At 45.0% G+C, this 24,505-nt stretch overlaps 1 protein-coding gene across 1 annotated transcript in view; it reads right to left on the bottom strand.

Annotated features, from left to right (window-relative positions):
• Positions 1–12,742: 12,742 nt before the first annotated feature.
• SRP72 (signal recognition particle 72) overlaps positions 12,743–24,505 on the bottom strand; it is a 62,903-nt gene continuing 51,140 nt past the window's right edge. The window contains exons 17-19 of the mRNA XM_082243107.1: positions 18,177–18,214; positions 17,929–18,088; positions 12,743–13,050 (exon numbers count right to left, since the gene is read on the bottom strand). Of these exons, the coding sequence (XP_082099233.1) occupies positions 12,867–13,050; positions 17,929–18,088; positions 18,177–18,214 (382 nt within the window). The 3' untranslated portion in view covers positions 12,743–12,866. The remainder of the gene's footprint in view (positions 13,051–17,928; positions 18,089–18,176; positions 18,215–24,505) is intronic.

Raw genomic sequence — 24,505 nt, 5'->3', positions numbered from 1 at the left:
AAGTGGGGGCACGCCTATATGCTGAAGGGTTCTTTGAGGACTTATAATTTTCTTGCTTTCCACCTTTCAGGCTGTCTAGGAATCAGGCTTAGAAAGCCTGGGTATACTCCCTCCAGAATAAGATGGAGTAGAAGGGTGGATTCAGACAACTTTTTCCTAACCTTCTATGCAACAGGTATATTCTTGAAGATAGCATCAAGGGTAGGAAAGAAGGGATGAATCAAATGAATCAGGCCATGCTGGGATATATGATCTGCATCCTAGCATCTCAACCAGAGAGCTCTGTGCATCTACAGGTGCATCTCATAAAATTAGAATATTATCAAAAAGTTAATTTCAGTAATTCCATTCAAAAAGTGAAACTCATAATATACTGTATATAGATTAATTACACATGGAGTGATATATTTCAAGCATTTCTTTCTTTTAATTTTTATGATAATGGCTTACGGCTAGTGAAAACCCAAAATTCAGTATTTCAAAAAAGTAGAATATTACATAAGACCAATTAAAAAAAAAAATAAATAAAAAAAAGGACTTTTAATACAGAAAGGCTGACTTACTGAAAAGTGTGTCAGTGTACAGTATAGTATGCACTCAATGCTTGGTCAGGGCTCCTTTTGCATTAATTACTGCATCAACATGGCGAGGCATGGAGCTGATCAGCCTGTGGCACTGCCGAGGTGTTATGGAAGCCCAGATTGCTTTGATAGCGGCCTTCAGCCTGTATTGTATTGTTAGGTCTGGTGTCTCATCTTCCTCTTGACAATACCCCACAGATTCTCTAAGGGCTTTAGGTCAGGCGAGTTTGCTGGCCAGTCAAGCACAAAGATACCATGATCATTAACCAAGTTGGTACTTTTGGTAGTGTGTGGCACCCCAAATCATCACTGACTGTGGAAACCTCACACTGGGCCTCATGCAATTTGGATTCTGTGCCTCTCCACTCTTCCTCCAGCCACTGGGACCGTGATTTCCAAATGAAATGCAAAATGTTCCAGTCTGTGATGATTTTGGAAGCCATGTCATCTGCTGGTGTTGGTCCACTGTGTTTTATTAAGTCCAAAGTCAGCGCAGCCCTCTACCGAGTAATTCTAGAGCACTTCATGCTTCCCTCTGCTGACCAGCTTTATGTAGATGCTGATTTTATTTTCCAGCAGGACTTGGCACCTGCCTACACTGCCAAAAGTACCAGTACCTAGTTTATTGATCATGGTATCACTGTGCTTAATTGGCCAGCAAACTCGCCTGAACTAAACCTCATAGAGATCCTGTAGGGTATTGTCAAGAGGAAGATGAGAGACACCAGACCCAACAATGCAGACGAGCTAAAGGCTCAGGAGGATGATTGCCCCTATGCCATGCCACATTGATGCAATAATTCATGCAAAAGGAGCCCCGACCAAGTATTGAGTGCATATTATACTGTACATGGTCAAACTTTTCAGTAAGCCAACATTTCTGTATTAAAAATTATTATTTTTTTTATTGGTTTTATGTCATTTTCTAAGATACTGAGTTTTGGGATTTCACTAGCTGTAAGCCATAATCATCAAAATTAAAATAAAGAAATGCTTGAAATATATCACATTGTGTGTAATGCATCTATATAAAATATAGGAGTTTTAATTTTTGAATTGAATTACTAAATGGATTTTTTGAGGATATTCTAATTTTATGAGATGCACCTATATATGGATATTAGACCCACATGGGACACAAATTTAGAAGCTTTCACCAAGACATCATGCTCCACATGCTCTATAAGGAAAGGGTCTACCCTGACAGTGGAGGGAACTACCCTGGCAGTAATATATATATATATATATATATATATATATATATACGGCTCAAGAAATTGAAAAGTACACTTTTTATTTAGAGCATAGCATAGCTGGTTTGGTGTTAATGAAATTAACAACAGGTGCACTAGATGGGCAACAATAAGACGACCTCCAAAACAGGAATGGTTTTACAGGTGGGGGCCACTGCCATTTTTTTCCCTACTCATCTTGTCTGACAGTTTTTCACTAGTTTTGCATTTGGCTAGGGTCAGTGTCACTACTGGTAGCATGAGGCAATACCTGGACCCTATAAAGGTTGCACAGGCAGTCCAACTCCTCCAGAATGGAACATCAATACAGTCTCAGGAGCATGGAGGAGATTCTAGGAGACAGGCAGTTACTCTAGGAAAGCTGGAGAAGGTCCTTAAATCATCAGCAGGAACAGGATGAGCACTGTCAACAGAATACTGGCATGTATAAAAAAGGGGATTCACTCCAGAAATAAGAGATTATTCTCCCACTCTACAAGACTCTGGTCCGGCCACATCTGGAGTATTCTGTCCAGTTCTGGGCACCGGTCCTCAGGAAGGATGTGCTGGAACTGGAGAGAGTCCAGAGAAGGGCAACAAAAATAATTAGGGGAATGGAGGACATCAGCTATGAGGAAAGACTACAAGCACTGAACTTATTCTCTCTGGAGAAGAGACAATTGAGGGGGGATATGATTTCAATGTACAAATACTGTACTGGCGACCTTAGCATAAAGAACAAACTTTTCAGAGAAAGGGAATGCAATAAGATGCATGGCCACTCACTAAAACTAGAGGAAAAACGGTTTAACCTTAAAATACGTAAGGGGTTCTTCACTGTCAGAGCAGTAAGGATATGGAATTTGCTTACACAAGCAGTCGTATCAGCAGGGAGCATCGATAGTTTCAAAAAACTATTAGATGGGCACCTTAAAGACCACAACATACAGGGGTATACAATGTATGTTTAACAGCAAACACACACACATCATAGGTTGAACTGGTTTATTTTTTCAACCTCACAAACTATGTAACCATAGGCGTGCGCAGGGGGTGTGCGGGGTGTGCCTGGGCACACCCTAATCACCCTGTATGGTGCAGATTCCCCCTGCTGATATTTCACCAAAAGCCTTCCAAGGGGGCTACTAAAAAAAAAAAAAGTAAAAAATAATTAAAAAAAAAAAGCCATGGTCCACAGCGAGCTTCCAAAGCAGGGATCTCATTATTAAAAGGTATCAGTCAGGAGAAGGGTACAAAAGAATTTCCAAGGCATTAGATATACCATGGAACACAGTGAAGACAGTCATCATCAAGTGGAGAAAATTTGGCACAACAGTGACATTACCAAGAACTGGACGCCTCTCCAAAATTTATGAAAACTGGTCAGGGAGGCTGCCAAGAGGCCTACAGCAACATTACCACTTCCCACCCAAGGGCGTACCTGTAGGTCCTTGGGTTTCAATGGTTATACCAGGATGATGCCTGCACCTACAAGCATCACCCCGTTAGCATTGTTTGCAGCCAGTGATCCCCTTTCAGGCAGAAGTGATCGGAGTGGCTAATTAGCCACTTGATCACTTCTGCGGGTGGAGGACGGGGGTTCTACCCCCTTCCTGCCACCTCCTTTCCCAGGCTCACAGATCTCATTGAGAAAGCCAGGAGCGATGCGGCCGGCGGTGATGGCTGCCTGGGACAGAAAGAGGAACGTATGCAGTTCCCCTCTCTCTGTAACCCTGGCAACCGGGAGTGATGAGTTTTTGTCACTTCGGTTCCACCCCCTTGCCACCAGCGGTCAGAGAAGCAGCCGATTGGAATGATCTCGGTCTGATCGGCTGCATGACCAGAGGAGAGATTTAGTAAAAGTGTATGTTAGCTCATTTACATCAAGAGGCAGGTATAAGATGATTCACGACCCTTCAGTCCTAACTCCCCGTGTAGTGAATTTCCCCTCGCTGGCCAGGAGATGCAACGACACATAGCAACTTAAGCTTAATGCAGAAACATCTGATTTTTTCCAGTTCGGCTCCCATATTTATGGGACATTTGAGCGGCAAAAACCAGTTTGAACTAGTGTACAATTCATGGGTCAGTTTAACAATAGAATATATCTCTACTAAACAATACATGAAAAGGCTTTTGTTTTCCCTATACATTTCTGTGAGTGTGGGGTGTCTCGTGTCTGAAATTGCGTTCGTGGAAAAGCCGCTCCGTCTCTGTTCAGCTGTCTGATGTGTTAATATGTAAGTAATTGTCATTGTGTTCAGCTGTTGTCTGTAATCTGTATGCGAGGCCTAACTTGTTAAGTGTCCAAATGAATGGCTGAGGTGTGTCTAATATGTAAACACTTATCAATGTGTCTGTAAGCTATATGCAAAAATCCAACTGCCAAGTGTCCAGGGTGTATGAATGAGGTGTGTTAGTATGACTCGTTAATGTCATTGCAAGAGCCCACATTCCATTTTAGAATGGGCACTAGCTGAAATATACCATGAACTTTAATATTTCATTAAAGCACATTGATACACTCTTTCAGTGTAAAAAATATTTTTTGTATAAAATAATAACTTTTTTTTTTTTTTAAAGTGCCCCTCTCCCACCGTGCTTATGCACAAATGTGAACACATACATTCCTCCTGCACGCATATGTAAATGGTGGTCACATCATACATGAGGCCTTGTCGCGAATGGCAGAGCGAGAGCAATAATTCTAGCACTAGAGTTCCTGTGCAACGCTAAACTGGTAACCTGTAGAGGCGTTTAAAGCATCGCATATGGAGAATTTTAAGCACTGTAGTTTGCAGCCATTGCACGGGCAGACGCAATTTTAAAGTGTGACATGTTAGGTATCTATTTACTCGGTGTAACATCATCTTTCACGTTAAAAAAAAATAAATAAATTTGGGCTAACTTTACTGTTTTGTTTATTTTTTTTTTCATGAATGGATTTTTTCCAAAGAAATTGCGTATCAAAATCCTCTGCGAAAATACTGTGTGACATTAAAAATTTGCAACACACACAATTTTATTCTATACGGTCATCTAAACAGGCATCGCAGATAAACTGCAGCCCCTGGACCAACTGGTCCTCCAGCGCCGCAAAGGCAGGGGGAAGCTGCTCACCTTCCTGGTCAGAGAGTAAAAGCTCAGCCCACTCGGTAAGAGTTTGTGACACCAGGGCAATGGTGAAAACCAGTCTGAGTGCAGAGCGGCCAAGGTGAACATACTGCGGGCCACAGCCTCCGCCTTTCGGTCATCCTTAAAAGCCAGCGATTTTTCTACCCGAATCATGGTTGCCTTATTCAGTCTGAAAACCTGGGGATCTACCACTGGTGGAACAGTCCACTTTTTAAGGATGTACTCTTCAAATAGGTACCTCATTGCGAATCGCTTAGGGACAACAAAGGGACGTTTTGCACGTTCCCACTCTTTTGCGTCAAGTCTGTCAAAATAGGAAGGGGAACACCTTCAACGCTCTAGACGGCTTGTGAGTGCCAAAAGGTAACCAGTGCCTCCACTGCAGCTTCATCCTCCATTTTTTAACCACTTTACCACCGGAGGATTTTGCTGTCTTCCGTCCAGGCCACTTTTTGCGATTCGGCGCTGTGCGACTTCAACTGACAATTGCGCGGTCGTGCGACGCTGTACCCAAACGAAATTTACGTCCTTTTTTTCCCACAAACAGAGCTTTCTTTTGGTGGTATTTGATCACCTGTGCGATTTTTACTTTTTGCGCTATAAACAAAAAAAGAGCGTTTATTTTGAAAAAATAATATTTTTAACATTTTTTTATATGAAATTCCCCCCAAAAAAGATGTAAAAACCAATTTTTTTAAAAATTTTTGGCCAATTTGTTTTATGCTACATATGTTTGGTAAAAAAAAAATCGCAATAAGCGTATTTTGATTCGTTTGCGCAAAAGTTATTGCGTTTACTAACAAAGGGAAAGATTTCTGTCATTTTTGGTGTTTTTTTTTTTAACGCGTAATGGCGGCGATCTGCGATTTTTTTTGCGGGACTGCGACATTGCGGCGGACAGACCGGACCCCTGACTGACATTTTTGACACTTTTGGGGGTACCAGTGACATTACTGCAGTAATCAGTGCTATAAATATGCACTGTTACTGTAAAAATGACACTGGCAGGGAAGGGGTTAATTTTATTGGAGAGGGAGGGGTTAATGTATGCCTGGTGCTTACTGACGTGTAGGGGGGGAGGCGACTGTGTGAGTCATGGACAGATCGGATGTCCAGCTATGCTGAACAGTCTGATCTGTCACTATGGAGATCCGCCCGCTGTGTTTACACACAGCGGGCGGATCTCCAGACTCGATCCCCGACGATCGGGTAAGAGCAGCGGCGATCGCCGCTGCTCCTCCCCTGGCCCGACTCCCGCTGTGAATAAAAACAGCGGGAGCGAGCCTCCGGCGGCGCGCAAGCGCCGCCCAGAAGGGGGAGTGTCCAATCACGTTAATACTACGTGGCTGGACGATAACGAACCACTCTGCCGCAGTAGTATTACTGTGAGCGGTTGTAGAGTGGTTAAAGTCTCACGCACAGACACAGTCAGTGGGTCCATCAGTGCCTTTTCGTGCGCAGCTGCAGGAGTGGAGGAATCTGAAAACTCAGGGCGTGAGACCGCAGACCATTCAGGGCAGGCCCCGTCCACAGCGGCCAGATCAGATTCAGAATCTGATGAGACAGATGAAGCAAGGGAAGGCTGGGGGCGCTTTTTAGTAACCCGCTGCCCAAAAGCCACCTTCACCCGGGACACAATGCACTCCAGGACCGCCGTCAGTGCATGGTTGGGACCCGGAGGGCCCCGCAGGCTCTGAGAGGGGTTCAGCTGGGGAAATGTGCTCCAAGGGTGCCATGAAGAATAAAAGGTACCCCACAAAAGTGCAAAAAAAAAAAAAAAAACACTGCTAAGGGGACACCCCCACTGCACTAGCAACACCACCTGGTCGTCAGCCACAGAGCACCCCCCAATCCTGCAGCAGAAAGAGGGAGAGGACCCCACCAGGCAGTCATCGGCAGCACCAAGATCAAAGCACTTCGCATGAATGCATCCAGAAAGGAAAGAGGCCCACGAGTGAGCACCACGGGATAAGGAGGGGCTCTCACAGCTAGAATGGACGCCCAGAAGACTACACAGCAATGGCCGCCATTCAATTCAGTGCTGGGCTAATGCAAAATGGCCACCGCAGCTACACAAACATGGCTGCCAGCCTTCACAGAAAATAGGCTACAACAAAATGGCGGCCCACGAGGCTTCCAGGAGAGAGCCCATGGCAGGAGCCCCCCCTCCCCACAGCCAATCGCCTGTGGTGTACCCCCCATTGGCCAGTACAGCACCCTGCCCCAGCAGGTAGCCAGACCACCATACAATCCTAGTATAGGTGGAGGGGGGAAGGGGGGATAGATCAACCACAGGACCATCAGACTCGAGGGAACCTAACTGGAAGGAGGGGAACCCGGGGATCCGACCTTTCCAGGGAGGCACCTGCGTCTACCCCAAAACCCTACAGGGGGAATTGCTACTCCCCATACCAGGAACCAGGCGGGCACTGCTCCAGACAGAACCTCCTCACCATTGAAATGGGGGGCTGTCGGCCAGGAGGAACTCTGCGACTCAGGCTGAGACCCGGTCATATGCGACCTCGCAAGACGTTTAACTCGCAGGCAAGCCCCTGTCCGGTGGGGCTATGTCGCGGCCGACCTAGCACGGAGTGGAGGTCTGTGCGCACTCGCTGGCCAGATTGGGGTGATCACTGGATCTAGATTATCCAGCCCGTTGCTCAGTCAAGCAGTTGAAAACCAGAAGGGGAAAAAAAAAAAAAAAAGATAGATCTTAAAAAGAAAAAATTACCAGGACCAGAGATCCCAGCAAGGAACTAGGTCCTTACTCCAGACTAGGCAGAGAAAAAAAAAAAACTGAGTACCTATAGCAGTGAGGGGGAGTATACCTCCTGGGACTGCCCATAGGCGTAGTCAAGTTATTTTTCTGCCTAGTGTCCTACTCCTGAAGGGGGGCAATGTAACCCAATGGTCAAGAAGATCAGGAGCTGTTTCAGTCAATGAACGAAAGAGAAATTATATTATATATACACACACACACACACACACTTTATTGTCAAAAGTATTAGGACGCCTTCCTTTACACACACTTTAATGGCATCCCAGTCTTTGTCCATAGGGTTCAATATGGAGTTGAGCCCACCCTCTGCAGCTATAGTAGTTTCAACTCTTCTGGGAAGGCTGTCCACAAGGTTTAGCAGTGTGTCTATGGGAATGTTTGACCATTCTTCCAGAAGCGCATTTGTGAGGTCAGGCACTGATGTTGGGTGAGAAGGCCTGGCTCACAGTCTCTGCTCAAATTCATCCCAAAGGTGTTCTATTGGGTTGAGGTCAGAACTCTGTGCAGGCCAGTCAAGTTTCTCCACCTCAAACTCAGTCATCCATGTCTTTATGGACCTTGCTTTGTGCACTGTTCCATAATCCCTGAAGCAGGGATTATGGTGTAGGGTGGTTTTCAGGGATTGGACTTGGCCCCTTATTTCTAATAAAGGGAACATTTTGGACAATTTCATGCTCCCAACTTTGTGGGAACAGTTTGGAGATGGCCCCTTACTGTTCCAACACGACTGCACACCAGTGCACAAAGCAAGGTCCATAAAGACATGGATGAGCGAGTTTGGGACGGAGGAACTTGACTGACCTGTACAGAGTCCTGACCTCAACCCAGTAGAAAACTTTGGGATGAATTAGAGTGGAAACTGTGAGCCAGGCCTTCTTTTCCAATATCAGCGCCTGACCTCACAAATGCAATTCCCATAGACACACTCCTAAACCTTGTGGACAGCCTTCGCAGAACAGTTGAAGCCGTTATAGCTGCAAAAAGGGTGGGCCAGTTCAATATTGAACCCTACAGACGAAAACTGGGATGCTATTAACGTTCATCTGAGTGTAAAGGCAGGTGTCCCAATCAGAGTAAAGAATCAAGTCAAAAAAACTCCTGGGATATTGATCTGGTCAGTTAAATAGCAGAGGGTGTTTTTAATCAGTTTTGGCTGCTTTGGTGTTAGTGAAATTATCAACAGGGGCACTAGATGGGCAACAAGGAGGCAACCTCCAAAACAGAATGGTTTTACAGGTGGGGGCCACTGAATTTTTTTTTCCCTACTCATCTTTTCTGACTGTTTTTCACAAGTTTTGCATTTGGCTAGGGTCAGTGTCACTACTGGTGGCATGAGGTGATACCTGGACCCTATAGCGGTTGCGCAGGCAGTTCAACTCCTCCAGGATGGCACATCAATATGTGCCATTGCCAGAAGGTTTTCTGTGTCTCCCACCACAGTCTCAAAACCATGGAGGAGATTCCAGGAGAAAGGCAGTTACTAAAAATGATGAAAAATGATGCAGCAGGCTAGTCCATTTTGCTGAAATTTCATTGCAGCAACTCAAAATAGTACTATGGCCCCCACATGCTTGTATGCATGCCTAAAAACGTCAGGGCATGCTCCTAATGAGACAACGGATGGTGTCCTGGGGTATTTCCTCCCAGATCTAGACCAGGGCATCACTGAGCTCCTGAACAGACTGAGGTGCAACCTGGCAGCGTTGGATGGACTGAAACATAATGTCCCAGAGGCGTTTTCTTTTGGAGTTAGGTCAGGCGAGCTTGGGGTCTATTCAATGGTATCAATTCCTTCATCCTCCAAGAACTGGCTGCACACTCTCGCTACATGAGGCCAGGCATTGTCGTGCACCAAGAGGAACCCAGGAGCGTAGGGTCCGACAATGGGTCCAAGTATATCATTCTAATACCTAGCCCAGAGGCGTAACTACAGGGGTTGCAATCGCTACCGGGCCCCATGCTCCAGGGGGCCTGGTAGCAAACCAGTGGGTGAACTTCCAGGATCGCAAAGGTCACACTTGCGACCGGACCCTGGCATTGCACCACTGTGGGGAGGCCCCAAGATTGCAGGAAGTGGGCCCACAAGATTGCAGGAAGGGTGCCCACTGCAGAACTTGTGAAAGAATCTTGCTGCGGGACCGTAATAAAAGGCCATGCAACGAGTGTAAAGAGCCCCAGGATTAGTGGGAAGAGCCCTGGGCTTGAAGGTAAGGGCCCCGGCCAAGGGTCTGGGGGGCCCTTCATGGTTTCTTGCATCAGGGCCCTGAAGGTTCTAGTTACGCCTCTGGCCTAGCCTGTAGAGATCTGTGCATCCCTCCATGGATATGCCTCCCCAGACCATCACTGACCCACCACCATACTGGTCATCCTGAACTATGTTTCAGGCAGCAGAACGTTCTCCATGGCTTCTCCAGACCCTTTCACATGTGCTCAGGGTGAACCTGCTCTCATCTGTGAAAAGCACAGGGCACCAGTGGCGGACGTACCAATTCTGGTGTTTAATGGCAAATGCCAAATCGAGCTCTACAGTGCTGGGCAGTGAGCACAGGGTCCACTAGAGGATAAGGGGCCCTCATGCCAATCTCATGAAGTCTGTTTGATTGTTTGGTCAAAAACATTCACACCAGTGGTCTGCTGAAGGTCATTTTGTAGGACTCTGTCCCTCCTTGCACAAAGAAGCAGATACTGGTCCGGTTGATGGGTTAGGGACCTTTTACGGTCATGTCTAGCTCTCCTAGAGTAACTGCCTATCTCCTGGAATCTCCTCCATGCTCTTGAGACTGTACTGGGAGATACAGCAAACCTTCTGGCAATGGCATGCATTGATGTGCAATCCTGGAGGATTTGGACTGCCTGTGCAACCTCTATAAGGTCCAGGTATCGTCTCATCCTACCAGTAGTGACACTGACCCTAGCCAAATGCAAAACTAGTGAAAAACTTTCAGAAAAGATGAGAAGGGGGAAAAAAAAAAAATGTCAGTGGCCTCCACCTGTAAATCCATTTCCTGTTTTGGAGGTAGTCTCATTGTTGCCGATCCAGTGCACCTGCTGTTAATTTCATTAACACCAAAGCAGCTGAAACTGATAACACCAGCCTCTGCTACTTAACTGACCAGATCAATATCCCAGGAGTTTAATTGACTTAATGCTATACTCTGATTAAAAACTGTTCCTTTATTTTTTTGATGTGTGTGTGTGTATATATATATATATATATATATATTATTTTACACACACCACTTTATTATTAGGTACACTTTGCTAATACCCGGTTGAACCCCCCTTTTTGACTTCATTTTTCATATCATAAATTCAATAAGGTGTTGGTAACATAACTCTGGGATTTTGGTCCATATTGACATGATAGTATCATGCAATTGATTCAGATTTGTCGCCTGCTCAACTATGATGCAAATCTCCAGTTCCAACACAATGCAAAGGTGCTCTGTTGGATTGAGATCTGGTGACTGTGGAGGCCATTGGAGTACAGTGACTCCATGGTCATGTTCAAGAAACCAGTAGTGAGATAAATTTGAGCTTTGTGACATGGTGCTTTGTCTTGCTGGAAGTAGCCATCAGAAGATGGGTACACTGTAGTCCTAAAGGGATGGACTGGTAGGCCATGGTGTTTAAACGATGCTCAGTTGGTACTAAGGGGCCCAACGTGTGCCAAGAAAATATCCCCCGCGCCATTACACCACCACCACCAGCCTGAACTGTTGATACAAGGCAGGATGGATCCATGCTTTCATGTCATTTATGTCAAATTCTGACCCTACCATCTGAATGTCGCAGCTGAAAGCGAGACTCATCAGACCAGGCAATGTTTTTCCAATCTTCTATTGTCCAATTTTGGTGAGCCTGTGTAAACTCAATTTCCTGTTTTTAGCTGACCGGAGTGGCACTCGGTGTGGTCTTCTGCTGCTGTAGCCCATCTGCGTCAAAGTTTAACATGTTGTGCATTCAGAGATGGCATTTTGAATACCTTGGTAGGAACAAGTGGTTATTTAAGTTACTGTTACTTTTCTATCATCTTGAACCAGTCTGCCCATTCGCCTCGGACAACAAGGCATTTTCATCAACACAACTGCCGCTCGCTGGATATTTTCTCTTTTTCAGATCATTCTCTGTAAACCCTAGAGATGTTTGTGCATGAAAATTCCCAGTAGATCAGCAGTTTTTGAAATATTAAGACCAGCCCCGTTTGGCACCAACAACCATTTCATTTTCAAAGTCAATTACATCCCCTTTCTTCCCTATTCTAACACTTGGTTTGAACTTCAGCAAGTCGTCTTCACCATGCCTAGATGCTTAAATGCATTAAGTTGTTGCCATGTGACTGGCTGATTAGCAATTTGTGTTACAAAGCAATTGAACAGGTGTACCTATAAAGTGGCCTGTGAATGTATATATTATATATACACACAAAAAATTAAATTTTCACAGGTCTCACTGATATACAATTTAACTGGCTTTGTGGGTTACTGCAGTTTGTCTCACCTTCTGAAATCACAAATGTTTATAAAACTTCATTCACTTCTAAGTCAGACCTTTGCAAAAAAGAATAATTTATTTGTTAAAAAGGCTGCTTCAGTGTGCATCGATCAAAGCAAAAAAAAAATGATTTTGATTTTCTTTTCGGATTCTAATCTGATGCGATGATCACCAACAATACTTAACATATAAAATCAAACAAACATCAAGCCCTTAAGCTGTTTGTACAGAGTCTGGCCTCCAGCAATGACCAGAATGTCACTGATCACGCATATATTTTTGAAGTACGCATAGCTTAACATGTATGGCTTAAAAACAGTACAAGAGACTTGGAGAATGTTTGCATTTAATGCATAAATGAACACCTCTTCATACAATTGATGTGTCTTTCTCGTGAGAGGTGGTCCTAATCTTTAAACCTGACCTGAGGAAAATTATGGTAAAACAAAGCCAAAATAAAAACAGGAAAAGTACCTGCCTGCAATTGTAAAACTGAAAAAAAAAAAAAAAATACAATTCCAAAAAGATTGATCCACCTGTTTAATGCAATAAAATGTGTGCCTCAAATTGCACATGGTAAGACATAAATAAGTGTAGGTGGCAGCCGTTGGACCAGTTATTTTAAATCATTTTGCCCTTTTCCCATCACCAGTTGCTTTTCCCTCCTTTCTTTTTCTTTTGTTGCTGTTTTTTCTTTGTGCCAGCAGCTCCTATGGGCTTTGACTGTCTGGGAGGGATGACGTTGCTTGTAGAGGATGAACTGGCTCCTGCTGCTGCCATCCCAGGCCTTGGAGAGGTTGGAGGACTACTAGCTGTTTTACTTGCATCCCTAGGATGAATAAACAGAATTCTTAGAAAAGAAGTAAATGGCAAACAAGCAATGAAAGAGACAGCAATTTCAGTCTCCATAATTTAATTTGCTTATATAAATAAAACAGGTTGCTACTGGAAAGTTCATAATTAAGAATGTCTGCTTTGAGACTTCCATGAGCAAAGTTGGTCATACATGGCCTAATGAACAATTATACTAAATTAACTTACAAAAAGTGTCAACATTCACTGAACAAGACAAACACGCAAGTGTGCTACAGCTTAGCAATAGTGAGATGCAACAAGCGATGCTAAGAAAGTAGAGTATGGTAATGTGTGGGGGTGGGGGTCAGTGGCCGAGGATGCAATGTTATGCAGTGGTAGACTGTGGTGGTGCATGGGAGTTTAGTGGAAGAGTGTAGTACCGAGTGACAGTTCAGAGGCAAGAGTGTGCAGTGATGGGAATGATGGAGAGTGTGGCGGTGGAAAGCGGAGAGGACAGGGGAGAACGTGAGGTGGGTGGAAGACAGTGTGGTGGTACATGTCAGGGCAGTGGCAGACAGTGCTGTAGTGTGTGATAGGGCAGTGGCAGAGTGTGTGGTGGGTGCAGTAGGGCAGTGACAGAGTGTAGGGATGTGTAGTGGGGCAGTGAATGCTTTGGTGTCAAGAGCAGAGCAGTGGCAGAGCTTGCATGGTAGGGCAACAGTAACGCACAATGGGGAAAAGATGGGGCAGTGGCACAGAATACAGTGGCAGACAGTGCAGTGTTGCTTGGCAGAGTGAAGATGTGGCAGGGAATGCAATGATGCACAAGGTGGAAGTAACAATTCAGTGGTATGGGGAGGTTCAGAGGCGGAAAGTGTGGTGATGTGTTGCAGGGTAGTGGCGAACAGTGGTAAGCTTGGCAGGGCAGTGGTAGAGGAGTGCAATGATGCAACGGAAATAGAAAGATGCATGGTGAGAAAGTGGCAGAGATTGTCGTGGTGTGTGGCAGGGCAATGGCAGAGTGCAGTGGAGTGTGTCAGGGTAGCGGCAATGCTGCATAGTGGCGATGTGCAAAAAAATAGGGGGGGGGGGGGCACCCCAAGAAAGTCATGTAGGAACACTTGGGTACTAATAAAAGGTTATTTTATTGAAAAATTATCATACAAAAGACCATTTATCACAATGAAACATTCACCAACATGATAAAAATGACAACGTTGTCAGTATAAAACCAGTTTGATTGGCCAGTGAAATGCTTTACCGTACACGTCACTATCAGATGACAACCCATGGGAAAGGCTACGGCGACTATGTGTGTCTGACCCGACGCCGCAGGTGCCATCAGGGACCATATCAGCGGACTGAAGCCGTGCGAAGCTGTGAGAGACCCAAGCAGGAAGGAGGAAAACAGGAGTCTAGCATAGAGACGGAGACTTTGGAAACATTACGGTGGCGAGTGTGACTTGCCTTACTCTCCACTCACACCGCATTGGGCCACGCCGTCCATCAGGCAGGATTCCTGAAGTGCAACTTACATACTTATGACATACTAATCAGCATTACTAAGATGAACAATCTATTGATTAACCCCTTCCTTGCTGGACTGGATCTTGTTTAATCATTACTACACCTGATACCCTACTGCCCTTTTACCCAATCCCTCACTGGAGCCACCCATATATACCTAGTAGACATCCAGCAATATTAATATATTCATTATCATGAACTCTATCTAGTCCACTGTGGATGTGGTGCATGAGTGGTTTAAATGGATGGGTAAAGCATGTGCAGCTGCCTTATTCTCATGTTTCGTTTTGGTTTTATACTGACAATGTTGTAATTTTTATCATGTCGGTGTAGATTTCATTGCGATAAATGGTCTTTTGTATGATACTTTTTCAATAAAATAACCTTTATTATTACCCGAGTGTCCCTATATGACTTTATTGGGGTGGTTCCCCTCTTTTTTGCATGGTTTTCAATGTCTTGGGACTGCACCAACCTAAATCATTAGGTCTTTGGTGATAGGACATGTAGGTTGGGGAATTGCCAATACTTGGACAATCCCTTAAAGTAATTGTGAATGCGCTGGTGTGGTAATTTTGGACCTTGTGTATAGTGGGGATGTGGCAGAGAGTGCACAGGAGTGTAGCAGGGCAGTGCCAGAATGTGGTGGTGTGTGGCAGGGCAGCGTAGTGGTCCTTGGGAGAGGCAGTCAGTGTGGCGATATGTGGCAGTGAAGCTACGGTATACATGTGCAGAGCGTGTGGCGGTGCATGACAGTTTGGAGGGGAGTGGGATAGTGCTCAGTGGCAGAATACAGAACGGTGAGGATATAGCAGAGGGTGCTGTGGTGTTTGGTGGGGTAGTGGCAGAGAATGTGGTGAGGATTAGCAGGGCCGTAGACTAGTGTGGTGGGGCAGGAAAAATGCTTTAGAGGCGAGTAGCGCAGCATGTGGCAGTACAGTGAGAGTGCTGTGCAGTATGTGGTGGGGCAGAGAATGCAGTGATGCAGTGGGGTAGCGGTTGGGGTGTAGGGCAGGGACTGAGCACATTGTGGTGCCCAGCAGAAAGTGCACGAAGACAGGGCAGAGTATGTGTCAGTGGCAGAGAGCAGCGTGTTGTGCATTGGGGCAGCGCCAGAGAATATTGTACTGCATGGTGGGGCAGCGCAAGAGTGCGGTGTGTGCAGCGGGAAAGAGGCAGAGATTGTGGTAGTGCGTGGCAGGGTAGTGGCACAGTGTAACAGCACATGTCAGAGCCGTGGCAGAGAGTGTGTTGGCGTACAGCATGGCAATGGCTAAAAGCATGGGGAGGCAATGAGGGATGTGCCATGCAATAAAGGGGCATGCGAGTTTGCTCAAGGATGTGTAAAGTAGGTCAATGGAAGCTTGCAGGAGAGATGCTCTGTGAGCTAGGGTTAAAGTTTAGAAGAAACATGGTGCAAATAGGCATGGGCATGATAACAGTGAGGGGTCTGCCTAAAGCCTGGGAACTTGTGAGCCTGTATCAATCAGCATAGTGCTCTGGTCGACCATACATTGTCAGGTGAGGTCACTTCCTGCTGTGCCAAAATAAACTGACCTCCACCCACCTGCATCAGAACTACAAGAAGTGTTGGGTGTAGATCTGCTGACACTTCCTGTAAACATGCACTGTTCGAAATGCTTGTGGCCACCATTGTTATGAAACCTTTTTAAAAGCATATGTCTCAAACACTGGTGGCTCCTGGTTGCTATAAAGCAGCCAAGAGCCACAAAACCAGCTGTCATTCTGCCGATTGCCCAGGGTGTGAGAAAGAGGAAGTAGTAAGCCATCCCTCAATTCCTAGATTATCATTTTAAAAAACTATTAGGATGAAAAAGAAGACAGCTGCTAGGGTCCAGGTAAGTAAAGCGTACCTTAACCACTTTAGCCCCGGCTTAATGACTAGGCCACTTTTTTCAACTTGGCACTGTGCAACTTTAACTGACAATTGCGCGATCATGCAATGCTGTACCCAAAAGAAATTTAAGTCTTTTTTCCCCACAAACAGAGCTTTCTTTTGGTGGCATTTGATCACTTTCTACTTTGACAATTAAAAAATATCCAATATATTACATTTTTGTCATATATTTAGGCCAAAATGTATTTAGCTACATGTCTTACACAAAAAAATTCTCAATGAGTGTATTTTTAACCACTGTAGTTAAGACCGGAAGATTTTACGTCCTTCCTGACCAGGCCATATTTTGCGATTCGGCACAGCGTTACTTTAACGGACAATTGCGCAGTCGTGCGACGCTGTACCCAAATTTACGTCCTTTTCCCCCCCCCACAAATAGAACTTTATTTTGGTGGTATTTGATCACCTGTGCGATTTTTAATTTTTGAAAAAAATAAAAAAAAAAAAAGACAACAATCTGACAAATCTTTCCCGTAGTTAGTAACTTTTGCGCAAACCAATCAAAATACACTTATAGCATTTTTTTTTTGTTTTTTTGTTGGAGCAGAAAACAAATTGGCCTAAAATTTTAAATTCTGATTTGTACATTTTTTGGGGAGAATGTTATAGATCAGAATGTGAAAAATGTTTTTTTTTTTTCCAAAAATTTACATTTTTCACATTCTGATCTATAACATTCTAACCAAAAAATGTACAAATCAAAATTTAAAATTTTAGGCCAATTTGTTTTCTGCTCCAAAAAAAAACAAAAACAAAAAAAAAAACGCTATAAGTGTATTTTGATTGGTTTGCGCAAAAGTTACTAACTACGGGAAAGATTGTCAGATTGTTGTCTTTTTTTTTTTTTTACTACTGGTAGTAATGGCGGTGATCTGCCATTTTTTTGCGGGACTGACATTGCGGCAGACAGATCGGACCCCTAACTGACATTTAGGGGGACCAGTGACATTACTACAGTAATCAGTGCTAAAAATATGCACGGTTACTGTAATAATGACACTGGCAGGGAAGGGTTAACACTGTTGGTGATCAAGGGGTTAAATGTGTGCCTCATGCTTACGGACGTGTGTGGGGGGGGAGGGGGTTGTGTGACACAGACACAGATCGCAAGTTCAGCTATGCTGAATCCTGTGATCTGTCCCTGTCTGTCACAGAGAACCGTTTTCACACAAGTGGACGGATTTTCTCACGATCGGGGAAGAGAGACGGTGATCGCCGTCTCTCCTCCTCTGGCCCGACTCCCGCAGCGCGCACAGCACAGCGCGCCGCCGAGACAGGGAGTAGTCCAGCGACGTAGGTCTACGTCGCTAGACCCAGAGCTGCCACCCTTCTGCACTAGCAGCAACGTGAGCGGTCCTTATGAGGTTAAGTAAACACATCTCTAAAACATGCAAATGTGTTTGAACATGGGTATTTTTTTTTTTTTTTTTTAAATGCTCTCACGTCTCAATTTCACTGAATACATACAGTTCAGATGCTGCAGCTGATGTGGCCCCCTGGGTCCCTTTGCCGATCTGCTCCTTCTTTTTCCCCTTCTTCTTTCCACGGTAATATGAACGCTCTCTCATGGGAAGCCATCTTTCTTGATCTGGAGCGACTTTGGGATCATAATTCTTGGGTAGTTTACCTGTGTTAATGAAATAAATAGATCAAGGCAAGGTACTGCACATAGTTAGTTATTTTAATACTTTTTGATTCATTCATTTTTTAAATACCTTTCTTCTTTTTCTTCTTTTTCTTCAGCTCCACTTGCCTGTTTAGAAAAGTTAGAAAAACAGTCAATACATCTTCACCGTTTAGTCATTTTTTGTATTCGTAGTTTCTGTGTATGTACTGAAACCTTAAAATAAGTTAACAGATTATACTACACTTGGTAAAAGAAGAATACAGGAAGTAAAATGTAATTTTAGTTTGCTACCTCGTTTTAACCCAAAATAGAAATTAAATTTCCAATATAACCTAAAAAAGTTAAAACGTTTAGGAGAGTAGTGATCAACAGTAGTGTTGTATTGCAAATAAAATGCATATCCTTAAAAGAAAAAAAAAAAAACAATACATTTGGTTATTGGACTAGAACATGGCTGCTGCATTGAAAGGTCAGTCTGTAGTAAAAAAAAAAAAGTGGTTGGCTTCTCAGTGTTTGGCCTCTCTCCTCCTCCTCTCAGCCCAGAGGTTACATAGTTAGTCAGGTTAAAAAAAAGTCCATGCAGCTCAACAATCAAAAAAAAAAAAATAAATAAAAATACAATCAACCATACAATCCCATATACACAATCCTATACCCACAGTTGATCCAGAGGAAGGTGAAAAGCCCCAGCAAAGCATGTTCCAATTTGCTACAGCAGGGGAAGAGATTCCTTCATGACCCCCCCCCGGAGAGGCAATCGGATATTCCCTGGATTTACTTTACCCATAAATTTAAGTACCCAGTTATATTATGTACACCTTGGAAATTATCCAGGCCTTTTTTAAAGCAATCTAGAGCTGGCAAGAACCATTCCACATTTTCACAGCTCTTACTGTGAAGAAACTTTTCCATATTTGGAGACAAAATCTCTATTCCTCTAGATGTAAAGAGTGCTCCCTTGCCCTCTGTGATGACCTTAAAGCAAATAACTCAAACACCAAGTTCACTATATGAACCCCTTATGTATTTATACACAATCACCATATCCCCCCTAATCTCCTATTCTCAAGAGAGAACAAATTCAGTTCCTCTAATCTTTCCTCATAGCTGAGCTCCTCCATACCTCTAAGTTTGGTTGCCCTTCTCTGCACTTTCTCCAGTTCCCCGATATCCTTTGAGAACGTGTGCCCAAAACTGAACTGCATATTCCAGATAAGGTCTTACTAATGATTTGTACAGAGGCAAAATGATCTCTCTCTCTCTCTGGAGTCCATGCCTCTTTTTGCTTGCTTTGGAAACCACAGCATGGCATTGCATGCTATTAGGCTTACAATCTACCAGAACACCCAGATCCTTCTCCTCTATGGATTCCCCCAGTTGTACTCCCCCTAGTATGTATGATGCATGCATATTAGCCCTTAAGTGCATAGGTTTACATTTATCAACATTAAACCTCATTTGCCACATAGTTGCCCAATTAAACAGTGCAATGATGTCAACTTGTAAGTTGGGGACATCCTGTAAGGAAGTTATTCCACTGCATATTTTTGAGTCATCTGCAAAGACCGAAATGGTACTTTTAATCCAAGACCCTATATCATTTATAAAAGATATTAAAAAGTAAGGGTCCCAACACTGAACCTTGGGGTACACCACTGATAACCTTAGACCAGTGAGAGTAGGAATCATTACCACTACTCGATCACTACTACTGAAGTGCGCAATGCTTCCTCGAAACCCTGGGAACACATTCAAAATGTGCACAGAGCCCTCAGTGGGCAAAGAACTGACTGGCCTCTAGAGCCTGCACTAGGAAGGAGAAGTGGGCAGAGAGCCCACAAATTCCAAGCTCAGCCTCTCCTCCTTACTGCACTTCCCTAAAAAAAGGTGACAACGGTGACTGGGGGGCAGTAGTGGCATATGCAGTGGTAGAGTTACTAGCTGACTGAAAGGTGAATTATCTAGGTTTTTGGTGTTCATTGGCAGAGGCGCTGAGAGGCAAAGAGGATCAGAGTAAGAGGTGCTGGGTGACAGGGAGATGCAATGTCAGAGTGCCGCCGCCCACTGATCTGAAGTTTGAGTAACACTAAACCCACAACAATAAAATCTCAGTCTGTATATGACGTAAGGCATGCTTGTTCTACTCACTCTGGAACATGAGGTTAATCCCATGCATGGTGTAAAAAGGCTGTGTAATCCTGTCTTCCCTGATCCTCCCCGATCTAGCTCCTGATAGTACAGAGCTTTGGGGTCACTCTGCACATGCTCAGTTTGTGTGTATTGCTAGAGATTTTTTTATTTTCTTTTTTGGGGGGGGGGGGGGGAGTAGCATGTGATCAGTGATCAGCACCGGGCCAATTAGCACTGTCCAGACAGAAACTCAGGGGTAATGCAGCCTCATAGGACAGTCAGTCAGAGCAGGATAAAAACTCCAAGCTTAAACCAGTGCTCAGCAAGACACTGATAGAAGTCACAAGGCTGCTATATACTGCTGATAAGAAATGGTATTTAGCAGTTTATATTTACTAAAATAATTGCATTTCCATGTTCTGTGGGAGAGCAGATATAGTGAATGCAGGGTCCTGGATTTAGTAACAGGGTCCTGGATTTAGTAACACCAAGTGCAGCAGGGCTTGGCATAGGGAGGAAGGTCCTTAGGATTAAGCAATTTGAAAAGCATAGTTTTCCCTTTAGCATCCTTCTGGCTTTATACTAGTTGCAGTAATGTGCATTTTACCAGTAACACAAGCTACACTGTGCAGGTCTGTTTATTTTTCCTGCTGCAAATAAATGGATTTTTGTAAGAACTTACCGTAAAATCCTTTTCTCTTAAGCTCATTGACAGACGTAGTCTTCTTGATTCTCAAGAGCTGGGACATCCAGAAGCAGTGCCACAAAATGAGGGGTGGGATTGACAGAATCAAATCCAATCTAGAAGGCCCAACCGGAGCCAACCAGAAGTATCAAAGGACTCATCGAGTAAACAGATGAGACCTACCCTCGAGGTAGACCAACAGTCTCCTCAAACAGTGGCCTGCAGGAACCTTGCAGCCAGAAGAGGCATCTGACGATGCCATCACATAAACCTTATACAATATTGTAAAGGTATGAACCGACTACTAAACAGTCGCCTTGAAAACCTGAACCACTGACGCCTGATGGCGGAAGGTCCAGGAAACTCTAAGCGCCCGAGTAGAATGCGCCTTAACAGGGAACGGGGGATCCCGACCCTTAGATAAAATAAGCCTGTACCACCGTCTGTCTGATCCATCTAAAGATGGTCGCAGCAGAACAGGCAACCCTTTCTTAGGACCATCCGTGATCACAAACAGTGAATCCGTCTTACAAATTGAATCCGTAGTATTCAAGTATATCCTGATCGCCCGAACTACATCCAAGGAATGCCATGCAATTCTCGAGGATGATTGGGCTAAGGACATAGGAAGGACAGTACACTGTCCTTAATCAATGAAACTTTTAAACCACCTTAGAAGGAAGGATGGATTCGGATGAAGAACAACCTTATCCCTATGAACCACCAGAACTGGGGAACAACAGGATAATGCAGCCAGTTCTGACACCCTGCGTGCAGAAGTGATAGCCACCAAGAAGACCACCTTCTGGGATAAAGTAGGCAAGGGAATCTCCCTGATATTTTCAAAGGGAGGTGTCTGAAGAACCGACAGCACCAAATTAAGATCCCAGGATGGTAACGGCGCGTGCACTGGCAGAGCCAGGTGTCGCACCCCCTGGATGAAATTCCGCACCAAGGAATGAGTAGACAAAAGCTTCTGAAAGAAGATAGCAAATGCTGAAACCAGACCCTTGATAACACTCAAGGCCAGCTTCTGCTCAACTCCCTGTTGCAGAAAGCCAATATTCGGACTACCGAATAAAGATGTAGATGGAACCCAAGGGATTCACATCACACAATATAAGACTTCCATATGCGATGATAATCTTTCTGGAAGTCGCTTTCCTTGTTTTAACTAGAGTAGGAATAACTGAAGCTGACAATCCCTTGTCCTTCAGCACCTGGGCCTCAATAACGAGGCCGTTAAAAACCGGCGATCGTAAAGCAGGATGGAAGATCGGTCCCTGAGACAGTAGATCCTCCCTGAGAGGAAGTCTCCACGGGACGTCCGCTATCAGTCTGACCAAGTCGGCGTAACAAGCACGACGAGGCCAATCCGGAGCTGCCAGGATTACTGGAATTCCTTCCTCCTCTATCCTGCGAAGAAGTCTTGGCAGTAACCCAAGAGGAGGGAAGGCATACATTAGCTGGTATTGCCCCCACGGGGCGATCAGTGCGTCTGCGGTTTCTGCTAGAGGATCGCGGGAACGAGCCACGAATCTCTGAACTTTCCTGTTGAATCGAGATGCCAACAGATCCACATCCGGGGTGCCCCATCGTAGGCACAACTGGTGGAAAACATCTGGATGGAGGGACCATTCCCCCTGATCCAGGGTCTGACGGCTGAGATAATCTGCCTGCCAATTCTCCACCCCCGGAATGAACACCGCAGAGATTGCTGGAACAAATCGTTCCGCCCAGCGAAGAATGCAAGCCACTTCTTTGGCCGCTCGGACACTCTTGGTGCCCCCCTGATGATTGACATAAGCCACGGCCGTGGCATTGTCCGACTGGATCCGAACCGGGCTGCCCTGGAGCTGCTCGGTCCAGTGAATCAGACAAAGTCTGATCGCTCTCAGTTACAATACATTTAATCGGTAACCTGGATTCTTCCGGGGACCAAAGTCCCTGGACAGATAACTGACCGAGAATTCCTCCCCATCCGGATAGACTGGCATCCGTGGTCACTGTCGTCCAATATATTGGCAGAAATGACTTTCCCTGGCTGAGCATCGGAGACCGAAGCCATCAGACCAGAGACTCTCTGGTCTGTTTGCTCAATCGGATCTGATTGTCCAGGGATTCCGGATTCCGATTCCATCTGAGAGGGATCTCTTGCTGAAGAATTCGGGTATGGGACTGGGCAAATGGGACTGCTTCGAATGAAGCCACCATCAACCCCAGAACCCTCATGCAAGTCCGAAGGGAAGACCAGCTGTTGGACAGTAACAACTGGACTGCTGATTGAATCTTTCGGAGTTTCCCTACCGGAAGAAAAAACTCTTGTCCTGACTGTGTCTAGAATTAGACCCAGATATTCGAGCCTCTGGGTGGGAACCAGAAATGACTTTTGCTGGTTCACCAGCCACCCGAATTCCTGTAAAGAAACCATAGTAATTTCTATGTTTTGTAGCAAGGTCTGAGGAGACTCTGCATGAAGCAGAAGATTGTCTAGGTAACCTAGAATCGATATACCTCTTTGGCGCAGAAGTGCCAACATTGGGGCCAACACCTTTGTGAAGACCCGCGGAGCCGTGGCGAGACCGAAAGGTAACGCCACAAACTGATAGTGGTTCTCCTCTACGGAAAAGCGTAGAAAAACGCTGATGTCCTGCGAAAATGGGAATGTGAAGATAGGCGTCCTTGATGTCTATGGACGCTAGGACATCCCCTGGATGCAGGAAGGCTGTTACCGTGCGAATGGACTCCATTATGAATCTTCTTATGAAGACAAAAGAATTGAGTGCCCTTAAGTCCAGAATTGGACGCACTTTGCCCTCTTATTGTAAATAGGTTTGAATAAAACCCTAGAAACCGTTCTGTCCAAGGAACGTGGACTACCACTCCTTGTTGTAGTAAATCTATGACTGCTCTCCGCAGATCTTCTAAACGATCTGAGGATAGCCGTATATTGGAAGGGAAGAATCGCGCCGGTGGGAGAGATCGAAACTCGATCTTGTACCCTGACCTTATGACTTCGCAGACCCATTTGTCCGGGATTCTGGAAAGCCATGGATCCGGGACCCGGCGAAGACGTCCCCCCACCCCAGTTATGGGTGGGGGCGCACCTTCAGGCTTTGGACGGTTTATCTTCAGGTCTGGAGGGGGCGGGCTTTTGCTTGCCCGACCAACGACCCCTGACGCCTCCTGCAGGAGCTTGGAGGACTTAGTTTTTTCACCCGCTGGACGAAAAAACCTCTTGTGAGCAGAAAAAGAAGGCCCTCGTCTTTGACGAGTTCCTCTACCTTAAAAATTTTGTGGTAAAAAGGTGCTTTTTCCACCGGTGAGATCCTTAATGATCTCATCTAAGTTGGCTCCAAATAGACGCTCTCCTGAAAAGGGGATATTAGCCAATGCTTTTTTGGAACCTTGGTCGGCTAACCAACCTTTTAGCCACAGTGTACGCCTGAGAACCACTGCTGAGACAGATGCTCGCGCCATTAATGGAGTGGCGTCTAACGCCGCATCACACACAAACTGTAACCCCTGTATCATTTGTTCCAACAAATCTGATACCGCCTGAGGGACTTCTTCTAAGTCCCGGCGTAACCACTTGGTCCATT

Source organism: Pelophylax lessonae (genome assembly GCF_965119305.1).
Source record: "Pelophylax lessonae genome assembly, chromosome: 1".
NCBI lineage: Eukaryota > Metazoa > Chordata > Amphibia > Anura > Ranidae > Pelophylax > Pelophylax lessonae.
Note: the sequence above shows the minus strand (reverse complement) of the source record. Positions and strands in the feature narration are given on the sequence as shown.